The sequence below is a fragment of the Lissotriton helveticus genome, chromosome 5_1, assembly GCF_964261635.1.
Source record: "Lissotriton helveticus chromosome 5_1, aLisHel1.1, whole genome shotgun sequence".
In the NCBI taxonomy this organism is placed as follows: Eukaryota; Metazoa; Chordata; class Amphibia; order Caudata; family Salamandridae; genus Lissotriton; species Lissotriton helveticus.
In genome coordinates this window covers 916,337,274-916,357,462 of record NC_136065.1, presented here as the reverse complement: position 1 = coordinate 916,357,462, position 20,189 = coordinate 916,337,274, and the positions used below count along the sequence as shown (strand labels likewise).

The following is a 20,189-nucleotide window of genomic DNA, read 5'->3' as shown; positions in this document are numbered from 1 at the left end:
TGCACTCAGCTAGAGGGGTGGCTGATCTATGCAAGGGCAGTCGGGTGTAGGCATGGCACACAGGGATGTTTGCCATGTCCACTCTATACTTTGTTCTGCATCAAAACACGCAGCCTGCAAAGGCTGTGTGCGTTTGTAAAGGTAGAGGGCCTCCAAGGATGGCACAATAAGTGTTGCAGCCCTTAGAGGCCTCCTATGGTCACAGTGCACTGGGCACCTGGGGTACCTTTTACAAGGGACTGACATGTAGCATGAGAGGTGCCAATTGGGGGTACAAGGTACAGTTTTTGGGAAAGAACACAGGCCCTGGGAACCCGATTGGCAGGGAGCCAGGGCACATCAAGTCAAAGTGCATCAATAGTCTGGCAAAAAGTGGGGATTACTACAACAGAAACCCAGCTTCCTACAGGCACCATGTATAAAAATAGGACTCTCAGACCCAGACTTCAGTTCACTTTCTGAACCTGCGGAAGGACTCAGAGGACTGCCTGCTGCTGTGCCTTGAACCCAGAATTACCAAAGTGACTCCAAAAGCTAGATGGCTTGCATCCTGATCAGTATCTGAGGGACAGAAAAGTCTCCAACCAGCTTGAACCCGAACCTGGACCCACCCTAGGTGAGTCCCAATCCTTCAAGTGGTGCCTCCCCAGTCCTGGAGCCTTAGAAGTGGTGTTAAACGTGTGCAAATAACCAAAATCCCAAACTAGGGTTTATAACATTTTTGGCTAAAAACTACTGCGAGAAGCAAGACGAGACCCAGACCAACCTACTCAACTATCCGCCCAAGGTGCATAGCTGGTCGGCCTTACTTCACGGCAGCTCTTGCTCCGTTCTTCGCAGCAGCAAATCCTGTTCAGCGGTCTTATGCAGAAAGGGTATCCAGCAGTGAGGAACCCTCCTCGGCTATAGTCTCCAGCTTTATCCGCTGGAGATTTTACAACTTTTTAAAAAAAAAGAACCTACGTCCGAACATGGAAATCTTCACAGTGATTTCAGCAAGCAGCTCCCAGACACGATGCCTCTGCCTCAGGCACAGCCTGAGGACTTTCCCTGTTTAACTTCTACCTTCTCAAGACATTTTTGTTGAGGTTTCTTTGAAGTCTGAAGGTAAGCGCCGACTGCGCCCAATCCACATTTTGTATTAGACTCCTGCTCCATCGCGGTCGGACATATTTTTCAACTTCGATGTGGACTCGTGCGACTAGTCGTCCACGGTTGGTGCAGTAATTTTTTAGGTGCTAGTTTTTATCTTAGCCTTTAAAGATTCAAATATCAATACAGCACCCTGCACCTGGCTGCCCCTGTGACGCTATGGGTGCACCTTGTGTGCTATCTTGGATCCCCCTTTGCCCAGAGATAATCCCTAGGCTCTATGCTCCCACATCCAAGTGGCATGCCCATGAGAAGTCACCAACCGAAGGCCTGTTATCTCCCATTGTATAACATTGGCCCTCAGCACTCTGCACCTGGCCGCCCCAGTGTAGCTGAGGGTGTTCCCTGAGTCCATCCTTGACCCTGGGTGAACCCTGGTTCTAACCCCAGGAAGCCAACTCCCAAAACCAATTACTCACCTTTAAACCGATAACTTGATTTTCTCCCATAGGACTCCATTGACTGCTTTTCCGTGAAAAGTTCTAAAAAAATTGGTCTGAGTTCAGTCTGTGTGTGTGAAATAATTTCTTGCCTGAGTGTGTAAAATACAGGCTTAATACTACTCTCTGATAAAGCCTTACTGCTCGCCCACACTACCACAAATAGAGAGTAAGGTATTATCTACTTTTACCTCTGTAAACCTTTGGGGGATCCACTGGACTCTGTGCAAACCATACCTTACTTTGATATAGTATATACAGAGCCCGCTTCCTACACCAGTTAAGTCTCCCAGCATTCCAATGGATCCAATCTATCTTCCCTGTGCGCAATTGCTTGTGCACCAGTAGTTCAGCAGGCGCCCACGGGAGCATGTCTGCCCACCAACGTTTCAGTGGGGGCACGGAGGTAGACTTCCAAGCCATGGTAATACACCTTTTAGCTAAGATCAGCAATACATGCTGGAATCTTAACAGACCTTTGTTTTTCTTAGTGATTCACCCATATCAAGCAGTTCTAAAAATGTAGCCATCAGAAACAAGTTATTCGTCACCGCTGAAACCACCTGCGACAACTGATCCCGAAAGGAATGAATTAGCATACAGAAATACACCATGTGAAGGAAGTCAGCATCAGCAGAACTGCTCCTGTGACATTCGTTAGAAGCACTGGGGAAAATCTTGCTAATCCTTTGAAGGTTGAGATATGCGCGGTGCAGGAAGTGAAGTTGTATAAATCGAAACGTATAAGTCGAAACTGCACATTTCATGTCACCCGACTGACAGACAGCAAGCTTTGGTCCCATTGTTTGTCTGTGATATAAGTCCTGAGTGCCAATGTCCACCAATCCCGTAGCCGTGCATGTTCCACGGTCGGTGTGCTCTGCAACACAGTATATAGGTGTGTGATGGCTCTTGCTGTGTTCCCCCAGTTAAAGCTACCTCCAGCGGGCCCTCATGGAAGATTGCACCCAATCAGAACCAAAGGTCTTGCGCATCACATTCGGGGCAGAATACAGCAAGAACCGTTCTGGACTGAGTCAATGATTCAATGCCAAAATATCAAAAGCAGAGACCCTCCTTGGTCACCATGTCCTTCCAAGTCATGATTTCTGCCACTTTCCAGTCCCGCAACTGGATCTGATGCACGGTCCTCAAGCCTGGTGTGGTCCAAATCGGGAGAATGGATGCTTAGGGTGTACAGCCCTTCTCATCTCTAGTATATAGTGTCCAGATGTATAGTGCTGTACGTAACCGCACACTATCAATGTCTCAAGGAAGAGTAGTGTCAAAGAACCGGTGTAACAATGGTCTCCCCACCAACTCACACAAAATGTCTGCATATTCTGGAGACTGTTTTCCTGCAATCCACTTCATCAGCCACTGCAGTTGTGCCGCAATATAATAATATTCTTAGCCCGGGGTCCCAAGCCCAGCCTCATCTACTGGGGCAAATAGTTTATGTAGAGGCAGCCATCGTACCAACACCCTTCATAGATTTAGAAATAAGGCCTTATGGATGATCATAGGTAGGGATGCAAAGAAATAGAGAAGCCGTGGCAGTACCAACATTTTGGCCATGGCCACAATGCCCATTGGGGACAAGGGTAGCTTGGTCCGAAAAGAAAGGAAGTGGCAAATAGCACTTTCCTTACCTTTCCTTTCCTAGATTCCCCTCTAACAAATCATGCTGGTCATAATACAGCAGCAAAGGAAACAAATAATGGCGTGAAGCCCCAAAACCGGTCCCAGGATGCTTGTTTTCGGTCCAGGGAAGACCTGGCTTGGCAGTCCGGACTGGACTGTTCCCATGAGGAATATTTCCATTGTTCAGCATTCCGTCAATCATTTGTGTCCTTTGCTTTTGTCTCCCTAAGTGGGTCCCGTACTCACTGCGCGAGTGAGGATCTGGCTTGGTAGTTTGGGCTGGGTTATTTCAATGGGAAAAGGGTCAAAACTGATTTGAATAAGGCTAGGTCCAAACTGGGGTGGCGTGGTGAGCAAAAGAACGATGGTTAAAACCCAGATCTTTGCGACTGAGGATGAATGTTTGCATTGTTCATCATTTTTTCCTTTTGCTTTGGTCATAATACAACTGTATACCCACATATTTAATGGAGTCAAACTCCCAATAAAGTCCTTTATGCAGCATTAAATTTAGACAGCCTTCAGGGATAGGAGTAGGTGAAATAAATAGGATTCATCCCAATTAACACTGAGGGAAGACGTGGCTCCCAATGCAGTCAGCAGGACCAGGACCTCTGGCAGCACTGCAGGTTCTGCTGTCAAATAAAAAAGCACCTCGTCTGTGTATAGGACATTATTTGAGGGGGTCTAAGCACCACAAAAACCCATTGTGGCACCCGCTCCCGAAGTATACGCACCAAGGGCTCCACCAATAAGGCAAACAGCAGTGGTGAGAGGGGGCAACCCTGTCGTGTACCTCTAGACACCAGGGATTCTAACATTAGTTACACTTGTATTGCTCAAGGTTTTAGCAAATTTTGCAATGTAAAGCCAGCTATTTTAGGACTACAACAATTGATTAAGTGCACTTAGTTGGCACCTACTTTAAATAAGGTGTACATAAGTGTATCATAGCTGAGCAGGAACATGCTTTGGGCCTTCTTTATTTGTGCCATCAGACACAACCCATGAATGTTATGTATTATAATATGTAAATCAAAATGTAATATTTTTGGCTAAGTTGCCTTAAATTATTATGTTCACTAATTAATAACAGGAAACCATATAACATGACAATATCTTGAAGACAGGCAAAAAATGCACATTGAATCACAAAAGACCAACCTTCATGCTTTTTCTCTAGTGCAACAGCTCCTTCTGTTCTATTAGACTTAAGAGAAGAGAGTTCAGAAAAGCTCTCTGGCAGGTTGTCGAGGCTACTAGCAGCAGATATACTTGATGTGCTAGATGTGATAGAAGACAATGCCACACTGTTAGCTGCCACGGGATGAGTTGTACTGATAATCAGAGATCTGTAACATGTTGATAACGGAGAGGGAGGCATGGCTGCTGTTAGCAGAGCTCTTACATCATCTGCCTAAATGAAGCAAACAAAAAACATGTTACAATCAATAAATTCAGAAGAATATTACACTAGCTCTTTTGAGTGATGAAGAAAGAACAAATACTTTTCGCAGCGATAAATTATAAAATACAATCTCAGCAGTATGTCCGAGTCTGACCAGAGAGGGTGATAGTCTACCAATAAAGCCACAGGAAGTAGAAAGGTAAGGTTTAGGAGATGAATTAAAACGTTTCTTAGGTATAAATACAGTTCGTTTGCATTGGTATCTTTCATGTAGTCACATGCTTGAATTATTCTCAGATGTCAGGTTGGGAACCCTCAAAATAGTCCATAAGAATAAGTTACTTACCTTCGGTAATGACATATTTGTAAGAAACATAGGTTAGTTATAGATTCCTTACCTTATAAATACCCCCAGGTGTTAGACTAGATCCGGAAAGTTTTTCGTCTGCAGATCCCTGTGCGTCGGAAGGTGTCGTCGGTCGACTCAGCGTTCGTCATCGGTGTCGTTGTTGCCATTGCGGTAGCTACTTAGAAGCCGCCCTCGCAGGCGAACATCAGCTCTGTACACATCTTTCCACGCCAGATGAGCAGAGCCATGCAAGACAATGACCACTGGTGCACAAAACTATGGCCTGAAAGGAAATCCTTTACCCTAGAAGTCAGTTCGCAGAATGGGGAGGATGGGTGGGTCGGTAAGGAATCTATAACTAACCTATATTTCTTACAGATATATCATGCCTGAAGGTACGTAACTTGCTCATCTGAAAGAAACAGTTATAGATTCCTTACCGTAGAATAGACACCCCAGCAATACCAACTCCGGAGGTGGGTCTGTGAACCAAGTTCACACAAGAAAGTCCTGGAGAACACAATGGCCAAGAAAGCCGTCTCTCCTGACCTGGCTGTCTAGGCAGCAGTGTTTGGTGAACGTGCGCAGCGATGCCCACGTAGCCGCCTGACAGACTCCTCATCCCAAAGCAGTAGTAGCTGCCGTTGCCCTGGTGGAATGGGCGTGCAACCCCACTGGAGGCTCCTTCTTTGCCAAAGAGTAGCAGGCTTTGATGCACAGAATGACCCACCTGGGTTTGTGCACAGCCCGATCTTTCTTCGCGCCCACGTAACCAACAAAGTTGGTAGTCTACCCAGAATTGTGTGGTGCAATCCAAGTAAAAGGAAAGCGCACGTTTTGGATCCAGGCGGTGGAGACTCTTCCTCTTATGAAGGATGCGGAGGCAAAAAGAAGGTGGGCAAAGTGATGGCTTGGCCAATGTGAAAAGAAGTAACCACCTTGGGAAGAAAGGAAGATCTAGTTCTGAGGACGACCTTGTCCGGATGCACAGCCAGAAAGGTAGACTTGGAAGAAAGAGCTTGTAGCTCACTCACCCTGCGTGCAGAGGTGATGGCCACCAAAAAGGCAGTTTTCAAAGTGAGAAATCTGAGAGGACAGTTATGTAGTGGCTCAAAGGAAGCGCACATAAGATATGTAAGGACCAAGTTCAATTCCCACTGAGGCATTACCAAGGGAACAGGAGGAAAAAGACGAGTAATGCCCATAAGGAATCTATTTACAACAGGGGACTTGAAAAGAGAAGGCTGATCAGGAAGCCTAAGGAAGGCTGAAATGGCCGAGAAGTAGCCCTTTAGAGTGCCCAGAGCAGAGCCCTGCTGGGCCAAAGAAAGGAGGAACAAGAGAACCTCAGAAAGAGGGGCGGAAAGGGGATCCACAGCCTTTGCTGTGCACCATGCCACAAATTTGTTCCATCTGCAGGCGTATACCGTCTTAGTGGAGGGACGCCTGGCTGTCCAGATAACATCGCAAAATTTGGAAGGCAGGTCAAAAGACATCAACTGCCGCCGCTCAATCTCCATGCAAGGAGGTGGAGGCTGGACAGGTTCGGATGGAGCATCGTCCCCTCCGGCTGTGACAGAATATCATCCCGAAGAGGCAGTCTGATCGGAGGACCTATGGCCATGTTGAGCAGCTCGGGATATCAGACTCTTCCTGCCCAATCCGGAGCCACAAGAATGACTTGGGCCCGGTCGCGCTTGATCTTCTTCAGCACTCTGGGCAAAAGTGGTATAGGTGGTAAGGCATATAGAAGACCGTAACACCACTCGCAACGAAAAGCGTCACCTAGCGAGTGCCCCCTTGAAAACTCTAACGAGCAAAACTGCTGAAATTGAGTGCTCGCTTCTGTGGCGCTTGGATCTAACCAAGGCTCTCCCCACTGCTGAAAGAGACCTTGCACCACCTCTGAGTGAAGACACCATTCGTGATCCATCATGCACCTGCGGCTGCCAGGTGTTGAAACACCAGGGATATGCCCTGATGTTCCAGTCATGTCCAGAGGCGGAGGGCCTCCTGACATATGGTCAGCGACCCCAACCTGCCTTGTTTGTATCAGTACCACATGGCGGTGGTGTTGTCCGTGAACACCTGCACTACTCTTCCCCAGACAGAGGGATCAAATGCTTTGAATGCAAGATGAATCACCCAAAGCTTCAGAAGGTTCATCTGGAGCCCGGACTCCGCCAGAGACCAGAAGCCTCTGATCTCCACCTCCCCCATGTGGCCACCCTATCCCAGCAGTGATGCATCTGTCACCACTGTGAACTCTGGTTGAGGAAGGGAGAGGGATCTGCCTTTGACCCAATCCTGGTTCGTAAGCCACCACTGCAATTGGTGTGCAGTGCCCTTCGAGATCTGGACGCAATCAGACAGATTCTCTTGATGTTGGGCAAACTGGAACTTCAGGTCCCACTGCAGAGCCCGCATATGCCATCTGCATGATCCACCAGCAGGATGCAGGAGGCCATCAGACCCAGTAGCCAGACGGTCATCCTGATCGAAACCCGGGATAGAGGCTGAAAGATCAGAATCATAGCCCGAATATCCCGGACTCGCTGTTCGGGAGGATGAACCCGAAACTGCATTGTGTCCAGAACTGCTCCGATTAAGAGGAGCCTTTGAGAGGGAGTCAGGTGTGACTTTGGCAGGTTGATGGAGAACCCCAGAAAATGCAGGTCGGCCGGCCGTAGTGGAGGTGAGAGACGACAGCCTGGGGCGAGCCTGCCTTCAACAGCCAGTCAAGATAGGGGAGGGGAAGACTGGAACCCCTGATCTGCGCAGTTGAGCTGCAACCATCGCCATCACTTTCGTGAACACCCGAGGGACTCTGGTACAGCCAAAAGGGAGCATGGTAAACTAAAAATGCTTGTGGCCTACCGTGAACTGTAGGTAACTCCTGTCGGCTGGCAGGACTGGAATGTGGAAATAGGAGTCCTGCAAGTCCAACGCTACCATCCAGTCTCCGGGGTCAATGGCAGACAAGACCTGGGCGAGCGTCAACATTTTTAACTTCTCCTTCTGGAGGAAGTGGTTGACGTTCCTGAGATCCAAGATATGACGCAGGCCTTTATCCTTTGTCCTTCTTGGACACCAGAAAGTAGTTGGAATTGCAACCACAAACTACTTCTGTGGCAGGAACGCGTGTGATGGCTCCCTTGGCCAAGAGTGCCGAAACTTTCCATTGGAGAAGGGCCAAGTGATCCTCCGACATGCGATGGTACTGAGGTGGCATGGATGGAGGGGTAGTCTCGAAGGGGAGGGAGTGGTCCCTTCGGACTATTCGCAAAACCCTCCTGTCCGACGTGATGGTGAGCCAGTGGGGAAGGTTATGGCGGATCCTGCTGCCCACTGGCATTTGGTGGCCCTGAAAGGTCGGACTAGGAGGCTTTGGAGGCTGCTGCAGAAGGGGCTGTGTTGGACTGGCCCGCCCGCTGGCCCCCAGATCCATGGTGGTGGTTCCCATGTCCCCGGCTGTTCTGGGGCTGAACAGCTTGCACCAGCCTTTGGCTCTGGGCGGGTCGTAGTGGGGCTTCCCTTCCGTAGCCACGAAAGGGGCGAAAGACAGATTGCGTAGGGCGGGTGGTGGAAAGGCTCAATGACCTGGGCGTAGCCCAAGAGTCTTTAAAGCCCTCTAGCGCGTTGTTTGCCTTGTCGCCGAAAAGGTGACGGCCATCAAAGGGCAGGTCCATAAGTGTGGATTGGACATCACCGGAAAAAAAGTCAGACGCAACCAGGCTTAGCGTTGAAGGGCTACTGACATGGCAATCTTCCTGACAAGTGTGCCGGCGGTAACTAGCCCACAGCGGATGGTAAACTTTGCTGCGTCTCCCCCTTCAGCAACAGCTCGAGAGAGTACAGCCCAGGGCTTCTCCGGGCATGGAAGCAGCACTTGCGCAACAATGCCCCACACGGAGTGGGTGTAATGGCCCAATAGACATGTGGTGTTTACCGACTGCAGTCCCAAGCTGGAGGAAAAAAACATCTTATTCCCAAGATGATCCAGCTTTTTGGATTCCCTGTCCAGGGGAGCGGTAGGGAATGCGCCTTCGGACGTGGAGGCTTGGACTACCAAGCTCTCAGGGGTGGGGTGTTGGAGGAGGAAAGTGTGGTCGCCCGGGGCCAGGCGGTGGCGACGGGCAATCTTCCTGTCCACAGGAGCCCCTGTGTTGGGCCTGGACCAGGTGCCCAAAAGGATGTCAGTGAGGGCTTCATTAAACGGCAGCATGGGCTCCAAAGAGCTTGCTACAGGTTGAAGCACCTCTGTCAGGAGGTTAGTCCTGACTGCCACCATAGGTAGCTCGAGGTGGGGAGCCTCGACCGCCCTACGCAACACCACTGTGTATGACGCTCCCTCCTCCATAGCTATGGTAGGAGGAGACAACATGCCACGGTATGGTGAGGTATCCAAACCACTGGCTTCCCCCAGTTCCTCTCTCCAATCCTGCTCATACACCAACTGGTCGGTTAAAGGGTCCCCAGACCCCTCCCAGTCCTCCTCACCCTCCTCTGGCTGCCAATCTGGAATCAAAGAGCCAGGGTAGAACAGGTGCACAAAAGTACGCGTCGCTCAACGCCTGTCCGACTCCGTGTCTACCTCGAGGTGGAGGCCTCGGTCGACCTTGATTGGGCACACAGCGTAACAAGGTCGACCGGTCCTGATCCGGATCTAGGCCTGGATCTAAGGGGACCCTACGGAGCTGAGGACGAAGCCACAGACGCCGAAGGCCCAGGGCCCCCAGCCGAGTCTGCGGGGCATGAAGGCACGCCGGCTGAGTCGGCTGCCCAAAGATGGCATGCATCACTTCGTAGAAACTCAAGCTGGACAGGGGTTGCACCGGGTCCAGTTAAGTGAGGGAAACCGGTTGTCGACCCAGCAGGCTCCACACGCAGAGCCATGGGAGGGGCACCACTCGCATCCCTCATTGCGTCGGCCAACAGACGGGAAGAAGTCGAAGAGCGATGATGCTTTTCCGACTTTTTGTGCTTCGACTTACCCGACCCGGAGTGCGAAGACTTAGAGGAAGATTGGTGTTGGTTCCGCGACTGGTTCCGCGACCGGTCCCTCGACCTCTTATGTGACCAGGACCTCCAGCGACGCGGATCCGACTGCCGGGCCTCGAGTAGCTTTTGGGACCGCTCTCGCAAAGACTTCGGGCCATGATCCGTCAGTCAGAGCACGACTTGGGGTCGTGGTTGCGCTCCAGGCAGTAGAGGCAAACGCGGTGCAGATCCGTCACTGACATGAGTCGGTTACAGGAAAAGCAAGCCTTAAGACCGGGCATCCCTCCTGCACCAGGAGTCGAAGGACTCAAACAACAAAGTCGACAAGTCAAGAAACAATTCTGTCAAAAATTGACTGGTGGCACAGCTCTCTACGGATCTGCACTTGCTGGCGCGAAAAAGAACCAACTCATGTGAGCGTGCGAGGGCAGCGTCTAAGTAGCTACCGCAACGTCATCCCGGTGACCACGACGTCAAACGCAGTGTCCGAAGCCACCTTTCGACGCGCAGGGGTACTGCTGACGAAAAACTTTCCATATCCAGTCCGACGCCTGGGAGTAATTCTAAGGTAAGGAATCGATAACTGTTTATTTCAGATAAAATGTTTAGGTGTCATCAAAAAACCAACAAAAGTTAGGAGCAGTGCTCCCAATTTGCATCAGAAGGCAATAAAATAAATTAGAAAAGGTTTGCATGCAGAGGTGGCGTTTAAATGAAGCTCCGCTCTGTCACTTCCGAAGCAGAGTGATGCCAATGCACAGCAGCACAGAGCCACCCACCAGCATGCAGGAGTAATGCCGTGAAGATTCCTGGATCCAGTCTGGCAGACGAGCAATATTCAAATGGTGAGGAATCTACAGTTAGAATTATCCGTCAGTATTTGCAGCATCACAGGTAACATCAATTCGGGATGAAGATGCATACATACTCTCATTCGCTAAAAATAGGCATGGCCTGTTCGCTACAATCATCTACCAGCTTTTACAGGAAAAACGAAATGTAATGCTACAATGGTTTATCATACATGGACAGAGGAGTAGTTGTATTCGCTTTTTTTGACTGATGAAGTTGAAACACCAGCTTTTTATCCCATAATATCTAGTCATTTGCCTTTAAGATTTGGCAGAGCATAACATGGTGTTGCTGGTTTAGGGTACCTTCTGCAGTCAACATTACGGAGTCTGCCTTCACTTTATTTCGAAGTCATGCAGAGCCATATATTTGCAGGTTAAATAGTTGAAAGTTTCGCCAGATTAGGCATGTGTGGCCATCCCTCCTCCCGAATATGGTTTGAAAATGAAAGGAGGCTTCTCAATGGCTGCTACTGGGTCATTGATTTTTTCTGAAGCCCAGTTAAGCAAGCTGCGGAAACAATATAGGTCATCAGGCTGAGAGCCTTTAGGCACAGGTTCTGGGCTTGGATTGCCACTTAGAGTATAATCATGCCACTGTGTCCTGTTACACACAGTCTTGCCCTTCGGCATGATTCCCCTATAGCTGGCTATAAACATATTGACTTACAGAAATATCCTGTTGTGCATTGTGTAGTTCTTGCTCAGATACTGGCTGATTTCACTGATCATCAGTTAGCATTACCTGTGGAGGCTATGTAACCAGTGCTTCTTCAGACGATTGTCAGCAATGAACTGGCTGAGGAGTAATAGTCAAAAGGGGAGTCTAAAGAGAGACTGTAGTTTTTTTGGGGGGCTAGGGGGGCATTCGGCTACAGATTTCCAACATTAGCTGCTTCATAGAATTTACAAATTTGGTAAAAACTTGTAGCACTGGATCTTGTAGAAAGATGGAGGTTAAGGTTCTTGGTACACCTAATCATCACCCCAATCTCTGGGTACATAATGTATGTTCAAATAATAAGACCCTTATCCCTAAGAACCAGCAAGGAATTCAATGTCATCATGAGCATAAACTGGAGTCGGGCTACCATCTGCACTGGCACAACAACGCAAATTTAAGTCACTTTGACAGGATGAAGATTAGGATAGCGTTTGTGGCAGTGGTTCTTGTGAGAAAGTGCCATCTTTCTTGCATGGTATGCCCCCACGTTTTGCTGAATTGCTGATGTACTTTGACTGAGTGTGCCATGGAGTCCTGCCAATCAGGTGCCCAGGGCCTGTGTTCCTTCCTTAAAACTGTGTTGAAAATAAAACCCAATTGGCATCTCTGGCCACATGTCAGCCCCTGGTAAATGGTACCATAGGTACCCAGGACACTGTGACCAGAGAAGACGCTTAAGGGCTGCAGCACTTATTGTGCCACCCATAGGGGCCCTGTACCCTGACACACACACACTGCCTTTGCAGGCTGAGTGCCTTGGTGCAGAACTAAACAATGAGTTGACATGGCACACAACCCTGTGTATAAATTGTAAAAGAGTATCTGATGCCCTGCACACCTCTAGTATAGATATGTTTATCACATTAATCCTTAATCATAATGGTCCGACCACTCAACCTGACTGGGCCATGTCGGTCAAAAAGCTAAACAAACAAACAGATACTGTTTGAGAATGGCGCACTGTTCACTCGCCCCGTAGGTGCGATTGTTTAAACAAATCGTGTAAACCCATCATTTAAAACCTTTTAACATTAAATGGTACTCTATGTACCAACGCAAAAAGTCTTTTTCAAACAAATAATCAAAAATAAGCTGATCCACACTGAAAACGTGTCGTGATGCTTCTTTTATTCTTCTTTATGTGTTGTGCATGAATTTCTTAAATCAACTCATGAATGCATTACATCATGTATCCACTTCTTTACAGCATATTTATGTAGTTTCCCAATGCATTTCGGTAAAATACCTTCTTCAAGGGAATTCTAAAATGAAACAGAAACTCTTATGTATATCCATTAGTAGGGTAGGGGACACGCACGATGTTTGTGGCTACAGTTAGTTAAGTAGGTTTTAAACTAGGCAAAGATGGCAAAGCTCCGTTTGGAAAGGGGATGATGGTCCTTTTTCACTATTTGTTGTAATGACGTCAGACGCGTTTTCATTACGAGCGCTTGACTGGTTGTAGAGTACGGTGGCACTCGTGGAGCGTGCAGTTGGCTAAGGACAGTGGGTTTCGTTTTGAGGAGTAATGCGGCATTAAGGTAAGAGCACAGCACGGTAGTTTTCTACTTGTGATAACAACCATATGGCGCAAGATAGACAGATAGGGTTTCTCTCTCTTCAATGTAGAGCTGGAGCATGGTGTTCTTGAGCCGGTAGCAATCATTTCCTCATTGACGGAAAGACATCTTGAAGTCATATACAGGTATAATCTATGTAACTTGATAGCTAGCAGTTCATTAACAGCACGTGGTACATAGGTGGTCACAATCGTTTACTGTTGTTTTACAGGCAGACAGCAAGACAGGTGTTTAAGTACAGGGTTAAGGTAGCACGATGTTATGTACACAGTAGTTTGGGTTTTGTTTGTGGAAACGTGATTTTTAGCACCCAGTTACCGTTTGATTCATTTTTTAACAAGCATGACAACCAATCATTAAGTATCGAAGTGGTGGTCTACTGTATCCCTATTGAATTTCTGATGGATATACATACGAGTTTCTGTTTCATTTTAGAATTCCCTTGAAGAAGGTATTTTATACCGAAATGCATTGGGAAACTACATAAATATGCTGTAAAGAAGTGGATACATGATGTAATGCATTCATGCATTGATTTAAGAAATTCATGCACAACGCATAAAGAAGAAGAATAAAAGAAGCATCACGACACGTTTTCAGTGTAGATCAGCTTATTTTTGATTATTTGTTTGAAAAAGACTTTTTGCGTTGGTACATAGAGTACCATTGAATGTTAAAAGGTTTTAAATGATGGGTTTACACGATTTGTTTAAACAATCGCAACTACGGGGCGAGTGAACAGTGCGCCATTCTCAAACAGTATCTGTTTGTTTGTTTAACACATCCCTGTGTGCCATTATTTATTTATTTTATTTATTTCACTTCTAAAGCGCACTATCACCTAAACAAGGCATCCTGGCGCTGGCAGACTCATATTGGAGGGGGGCCGAACTGATGGCGACCTAAGGATTCGGGAAAAGCCATGTTTTTAAACTCCTCCTGAATAAGGGGAGGTCGGAGGTGTGTCTAAACTCAGCCAGAAGGGCATTCCACAGTTTCGCCGCGGCCACTCCGAACGATCTTCCTCCTGCTTTGGATTTCTTGAACCTAGGTATTGTCACCAACCTAGCCGAGGAGGATCGTAGGTTACAGGCCGGCGCATGCCACAAGAACTTCCTTTGTAAACAAACGGGGCCCAGCCCATGGAGGGCTTTAAAAACCAAACAGAGAGACTTGAATTGAACCCTCTGTCTCACCGGGAGCCAGAGCAGAGCCCTTGAGGAGGAAGATCTTGTTGGCAACCCCAGGGCTAATTTTGCCGCCACAGACTGAATTCTCTGGAGTCTATCCATAAGATAATTTGGAGATTCCAACAACAGAGAATTACAGTAGTCTAACCTACTAAGCACGGTGCAGCGCACCACCTCTATCCGGGCAAAAGGCGGTAACAGTGGAAGAATTTTCCTCAAAAGTCTAATAATGGCCAGACAGCCAGCTACTATCTTCGAAACCTGCGCCTCCAGAGTAAGATCGCTATTAAACATGACACCCAGGTTCTGCACTACCTTCACTACTGCACCGATGGAGAGAAATCTGCAGGCCAGAAGTTGCAGGGTAAAAGAGATTGTACCCTAGGCATTGGGCAGTATAGCACCTCCGTTTTTCCTGTATTAAATTGCAGGGAATTAGCCTTCAGCCAACCAGCTGTATCCCGCAGGCAGTTGTGGAATGCTTCCAAAGAGGTTGAGTGATCTCCCTCCAAGGAGAGAATCAACTGTGTGTCATCAGCATAGTTAACAATTTCAATATTGTATTGTTTGATGACCGCAACTAAAGGCTTCATATAGATGTTAAATAATATCGGGCTAACTGCCGAACCTTGAGGAACGCCATGCGAGATGGTAGAAAAGGCGGATTGGGAGGGAGGGACACAGCTTCTTCTTTGTCCTGAAGAAAGGACTCAAACCACCCAAGGGCACTACCTGCAACCCCCACCTCTCTCAGCCTGTCCAGCAAAATCCCATGGTTCACCGTGTCGAAGGCGGCAGACAGGTTAAGCAGGATCAAAACACCTGCCTGATCCCTGTCTGCCCGCCAGCGAAGCTCATCCAGCACGGTCACCAAGGCTGTCTCGGTGCCATGGGCTGGCCGAAAGCCAAACTGAACTTCCTCCAGGAGTTTATGCTGTTCTAGGTGTCTAGAAAGTGTGCCTGCCACCACCCGCTCTACAATTTTAGCTGGATAAGGTAGAAGCGAGATGGGCCTGAAGTTCTTCAAGCACTCAAGAACAAGGTTTGGCTTTTTTAATAATGGGCTCACCATCGCTTGTTTCCACTGAGGTGGAACCACTCAAGTAGTGAGCGACTGGTTACAAACGAGCCGAAGCGTGGGAAAGAGCTCAGCCTCGAACTCCTTCCAGATTTTTAAAGGAATCGGATCAAGCAGAGACCCGGATGTAACCCCAAGGGCCACTCCCCTGAACTCATCTGCAGTCAACTGCGCGAATTCCGAAAGGGACTTATCTCCCCCCTGTTCAGGGACGGCCCCGAAATTCATCGGCACCTGCTTTAGCGGACTGCCACAGTCAGCCAATACCAAAGGGTCGATTCCGGTTTGTTGCTGCTCCACCCCTAAATCATCAATGATCGTTTTCATTTTGTCCTGAAAGAACCTAGCTAGGTTCTCAGAGTTTCTGGGAGGTGGGGGGGGGGGTACTCATTCTTGGCACCGTCCGGACTAATGAGGCTATTCATGATATTAAAAATACTGCGGGAGCTATTCGGGGGATGGAGAATCACCTCAGAAAAGTGAGATGCCTTAACTCTATGGATCTCCTTCTTATAATCCATCCGCTTGGCTTTCCAGGCGAGCCTATCCCTGTCCAGGTATGCATGTCTCCGCCTCCTCTCTGCTTGTTTGCATTCCAGCCTCAAATTTTTTAGGCTGTCCGTGAACCAGGGAGCTGAGGTTGTCCCCCTACTCCTATGATGTTTTAAAGGAGCAGAGGTATCCAAAAACGAAGTATTCTTCGTGCAGAGGGGGGCGTAGTTCACCTCTATCTGCATATCAGGGGAGAAACACTCCTCAACCCTGAACACGGGTGACACACCTTTTTTTCCCGAGTGAGAGACCTCCAATCCCTGCTAACGTACTCCCTCATTTGACTAGATGTCCTTGCAGTATAGGTGCCTGACTTCACAACATTTTTTATCAAAGAATGGTCAGTCCAGGCCATGGGTAAGACGTCCCCCACAGTGAGAAGGTTGGTCTCAGAGAAAATCAAGTCCAACCGATGAGTCCCTATATGGGTCATCGGCTGGCCTCTCAGGGTGGCCTGAGACTCACTGAGAGAGGCCAAGGCCCTTGCATGAATGAATCACGTTGAGAAGGCCTGTGTTCATAGTGCCATTTAACCACAGATTGAAATCTCCAAGAATCACCAATTGGCTGTGAATAGCAGCCATATTGGTGAACAATCCTAATAACGACTGCTACTACACCCTGAAAAACGACCTACCACTAGTGTCCAGGCTGAGTGGCTGCTTTCCGGTGCCACCACCAGACATGATTCTGGACCCCTGGGTTGAGAGCCTGCTAATCTCGGGGGCCTGAAACAATGCACATCCTGGGACGAGGTGCCAAGCATCCTCCTCCAGGATGGGCAGTGTGAGAAGTTAGCCTGGCATATGATGTCCACTAGTTCTAGTGGGCACCTTGTACCAGTCTAATCGACCCTTAATGATGGTGGTTGTAAAGTCAACCTTATAGAAAGCTATCCTAGTGGTAGCATGAACCAGCAGTCTTCAGGCTAAGACTTCAGTAGGCGAGTTAAGCAAGATGTTTAACCATATATAATCCCTTGAATACCAAATGAAATGACACCACACAAGGTATATATCAAATATATATGTATTTAATCTAAACACAACTCCTCTGCACTCTTTATGAGGTCAGAGGTAAAAATACAATACAAGTCACAGTTAATACACAATAAGCTAGGAGCCTTACTAACCATATACTAAGAAAGTGATATAAGTACCACGTGAGAGTTAGAAAGCAGGCCTAGGGCCTGTAGAATCGCTGGGGCTACACTAAACAACTAAATGTTAGGAAGGAGGAGACCCACGGAAGCCGCGTGCAGTATCTAAACACAGGCGCGGGTTCCCATTGACTTTCTATGGAGTTCGTAAAAGTTATAAAGTTACAAGTTAAGGGCACTTCCGGATGGACTAGGATGGAACCCTTTTAAACTAGGACACTACGAGAGTGAAGACCCACGGGGGCACCGGAGTATTCGTGTTACCTCACCCAGGGAAGCCGGGTGTATAGTTGCTTTTTCGTGTCGGGTTTTGTCGTCGTTTCCTATGGAGAGCTGCAAAGAAGTGCTGCAGGCGACCAGGGGAAAAGTGTCCGGGTGGATCCAAGGGTTGATCGGTGATGTGAAGAACCTGAAAGCAGAGGGGACAGAGTCTGGGTCACTAGCCAGTGACCAGGAAGGAAACAGGCGATGTTGCGTGCTTGAAGGTGAAGAAAATGAGTTTGTCTCTTCAGCCACGAGGTCCAGGAGGCATCGACGATGACCAGGAGCTGGATTCGAGTTGTCCCACGATGGATCTAGTTGACTGCAGTGTCGGTATCCGGATTGGACCCAACAAGCCTTGGTAACCGCAACCCACGCAGGATGTCGAGATTGGCTCTGTTGCAGATCAGCAAGGTCTGTGGCGCTTCTCCTTTGTAGGGAAGCTGGGGCGAGCCTGGAGCAACCCGATCGCAAGTCAAATTCAAGATGGCGACTTCAAGGGGCTCACTAGCCAACTGGCAAGGAGCCGGGAAGACGCGTTGAGCACAAATGTAAAGGCGGGGCCCACGGGACACTCGCGAAGTGTGGGGGCCTGGGCTTCAGGTCAAATGATGCTCGGGCTGGGGCTTCTCGTACCCCAATGCACAATTTACCGAGGCTTCAGGAAAGGCGTGCAGGTAGCAAAATGCAGGATGTCCAAGATGTCCGGACCCCCGTCTCTCGTGTCCGCCACGGGTCTCAGCTTTGCTGTGGATGTGGGTCGGGGTCAGTGAAGTCTGGACGCCCAGTTCTTGAGTCGCAGAGTCTTCGGGTTCAGGCGGGTGCCTTGAAACTACAGACCGGCAAAGTTGCTGTTGGTGCCTGTTTGAACAGGGTGGTCACTCCTTGACCACAAGGGAGATGTCTTCCACCTTCTAGTCAGAATAGAATGTTGAAGGTCCAGGAGTTCTGTATCAAAGTTTCGTTCCAGGATAATCTAAAGTCCTGGGGACCCAGCTCCTATACTTATACCAAGCTAAGGGGCTGGATTACCTGCCTAGGTCCCTCCTATGGGTGGACCCGAGAAGGGGGTGGTTACACCCCTTTCCCTTTGTCCAGTTTCGTGCCAGAGCTGGGGCTGGAGTGCCCCAGCAACAGTTTTGAACCGGGCTATGCATAGAGCACCTTGTGTGCCCCAGGCAGTGTCTAGATGCATTCAGTGAATGCAGCCCTCCCTGCCTCAATACACATAACCCCCGTCTGGGGAGGTGCTGGCACCTCCCTGGACAGGAAACCTATTGTCCGGACCGCCCTTGCTGGAGTTTCCCCCAGCACCAGGTGGTCAGACTCATGTCTGTGGCAGCAGCATCCATTTTGTGATGCTGAGGCTCTGTTTAACTTTAACCGGGTTAAAGCAGTAACATACACGTCTTTTCCCTCTAGAAGGGTGGAATGCTACCCCCGCCGCCAGAATTGGTGGGGGGTAGTATTCCAAAGTGTTTGACACCTTACACAACATGTTTTGATAAAGCCAAACCAAAGTTAGCATAAACCGCGGGGATTATAATGCACTTAAGAGTATATGGTATGGCTATATCATAGAACAGCTATAAGGAGATGGTTCCGAAAGCTGCAGAGGGGCTCAGCTCATGCCAGGGCACCCTCTCACATAAAACCAAGCACTCTGCCTCCAGGATTATCGAGGCCTACCATAGGAGTAGCTTATAGGTGTATATGTGTCTATATGTAAAGGTAGATATAGGTATACTATATCTAAGTAAGGGGTGATTACACCACCTTACCCAGGCTGTGTGAACAGACCTGTGGTGTCAGTTTGGAAGGCAAACCAGGGGTGGCACAATACATGCTGCAGCCCCTGGTAGGCCTAGGGTACACCTATGCCCTGGGTACCTAGGGTACACTATACAGGGGCTCACAAGGGTGACCCAGTAACCAATCTGGTATGTACTTAAAATACATGGAGTTCATTATACAGAGAAAGCAGATAGTTGGCCTGGGACCCTGCTATTCAGGGCCCCAGACTAAGTCGAAAACCAGCAAAACACCAGGAAAAAGTTTGGGTAACCATATAGTCAGATTCCACATTCCTAAAGGCAGGGTTCACGAAGGGAAAGCTTCAAAGGCTTACCGCCTTTGTGAGCTTCCCCAGGCCACCTGCTGCTTTCAGCAACTGGTCCCCACTGGTTCTGACCCCCACTTTGGGCAGTAGAAACAGTGGGAAAAACAAGTGAGGAAGAGAGGTGTGCCCACCTCTGCCAACTACACCACTCGGGTGGGGGAGGCGAGGTGAAGCACAACTCTCAGTCCCTGCCATCTTGCAGAAAGGGGGACCCAGCTAACCAGGGAAAACTTATGCCCCCCCTCCCACTGGAGGGTGGCATAATAAGGGGTGAACCCACCCCAGGGAAAGGATCCATTGATCCCAACCTTTTTACCTATCTGTAACACCCCTAAATCTAGTGTTTAGGGGCACCCCTGAACCTTGCTTCCTCAGACAAGAACCTGCAAGAAGAAAAGAAGGAAGTCCGAACAGCCGTGCAGAAGCTAACAAGAGGAGGAGGCCCACTGACTTGGGCCCAGCTCTACCGGCCTGACCGCACCTCAAACCTGCTCCAGCGAAATCCCGGGGTGTCCTGCAGCAAGCAACTTCAAGAAACCCCGAGGACCTGCCTGCCTTCAATCCCAAAGACTCTGTCTCTCTTGAACATCGGATTTATTCAAACTGACTCCAGCTCCGCAAGGATCCACGAGATTGCACTAGACGCCCACCGCCCGAGTGACCCAACACCATGAAGAGGTC

The 20,189-nt window shown here is 48.7% G+C and overlaps 1 protein-coding gene across 1 annotated transcript in view; it reads right to left on the bottom strand.

Annotated features, from left to right (window-relative positions):
* LOC144752569 (poly [ADP-ribose] polymerase tankyrase-2-like) overlaps window positions 1-20,189 on the bottom strand; it is a 446,314-nt gene that overhangs the window by 275,007 nt on the left and 151,118 nt on the right. The window contains exon 11 of the mRNA XM_078640458.1: window positions 4,401-4,653. Coding sequence (XP_078496584.1) covers window positions 4,401-4,653 — 253 coding nt within the window. The remainder of the gene's footprint in view (window positions 1-4,400; window positions 4,654-20,189) is intronic.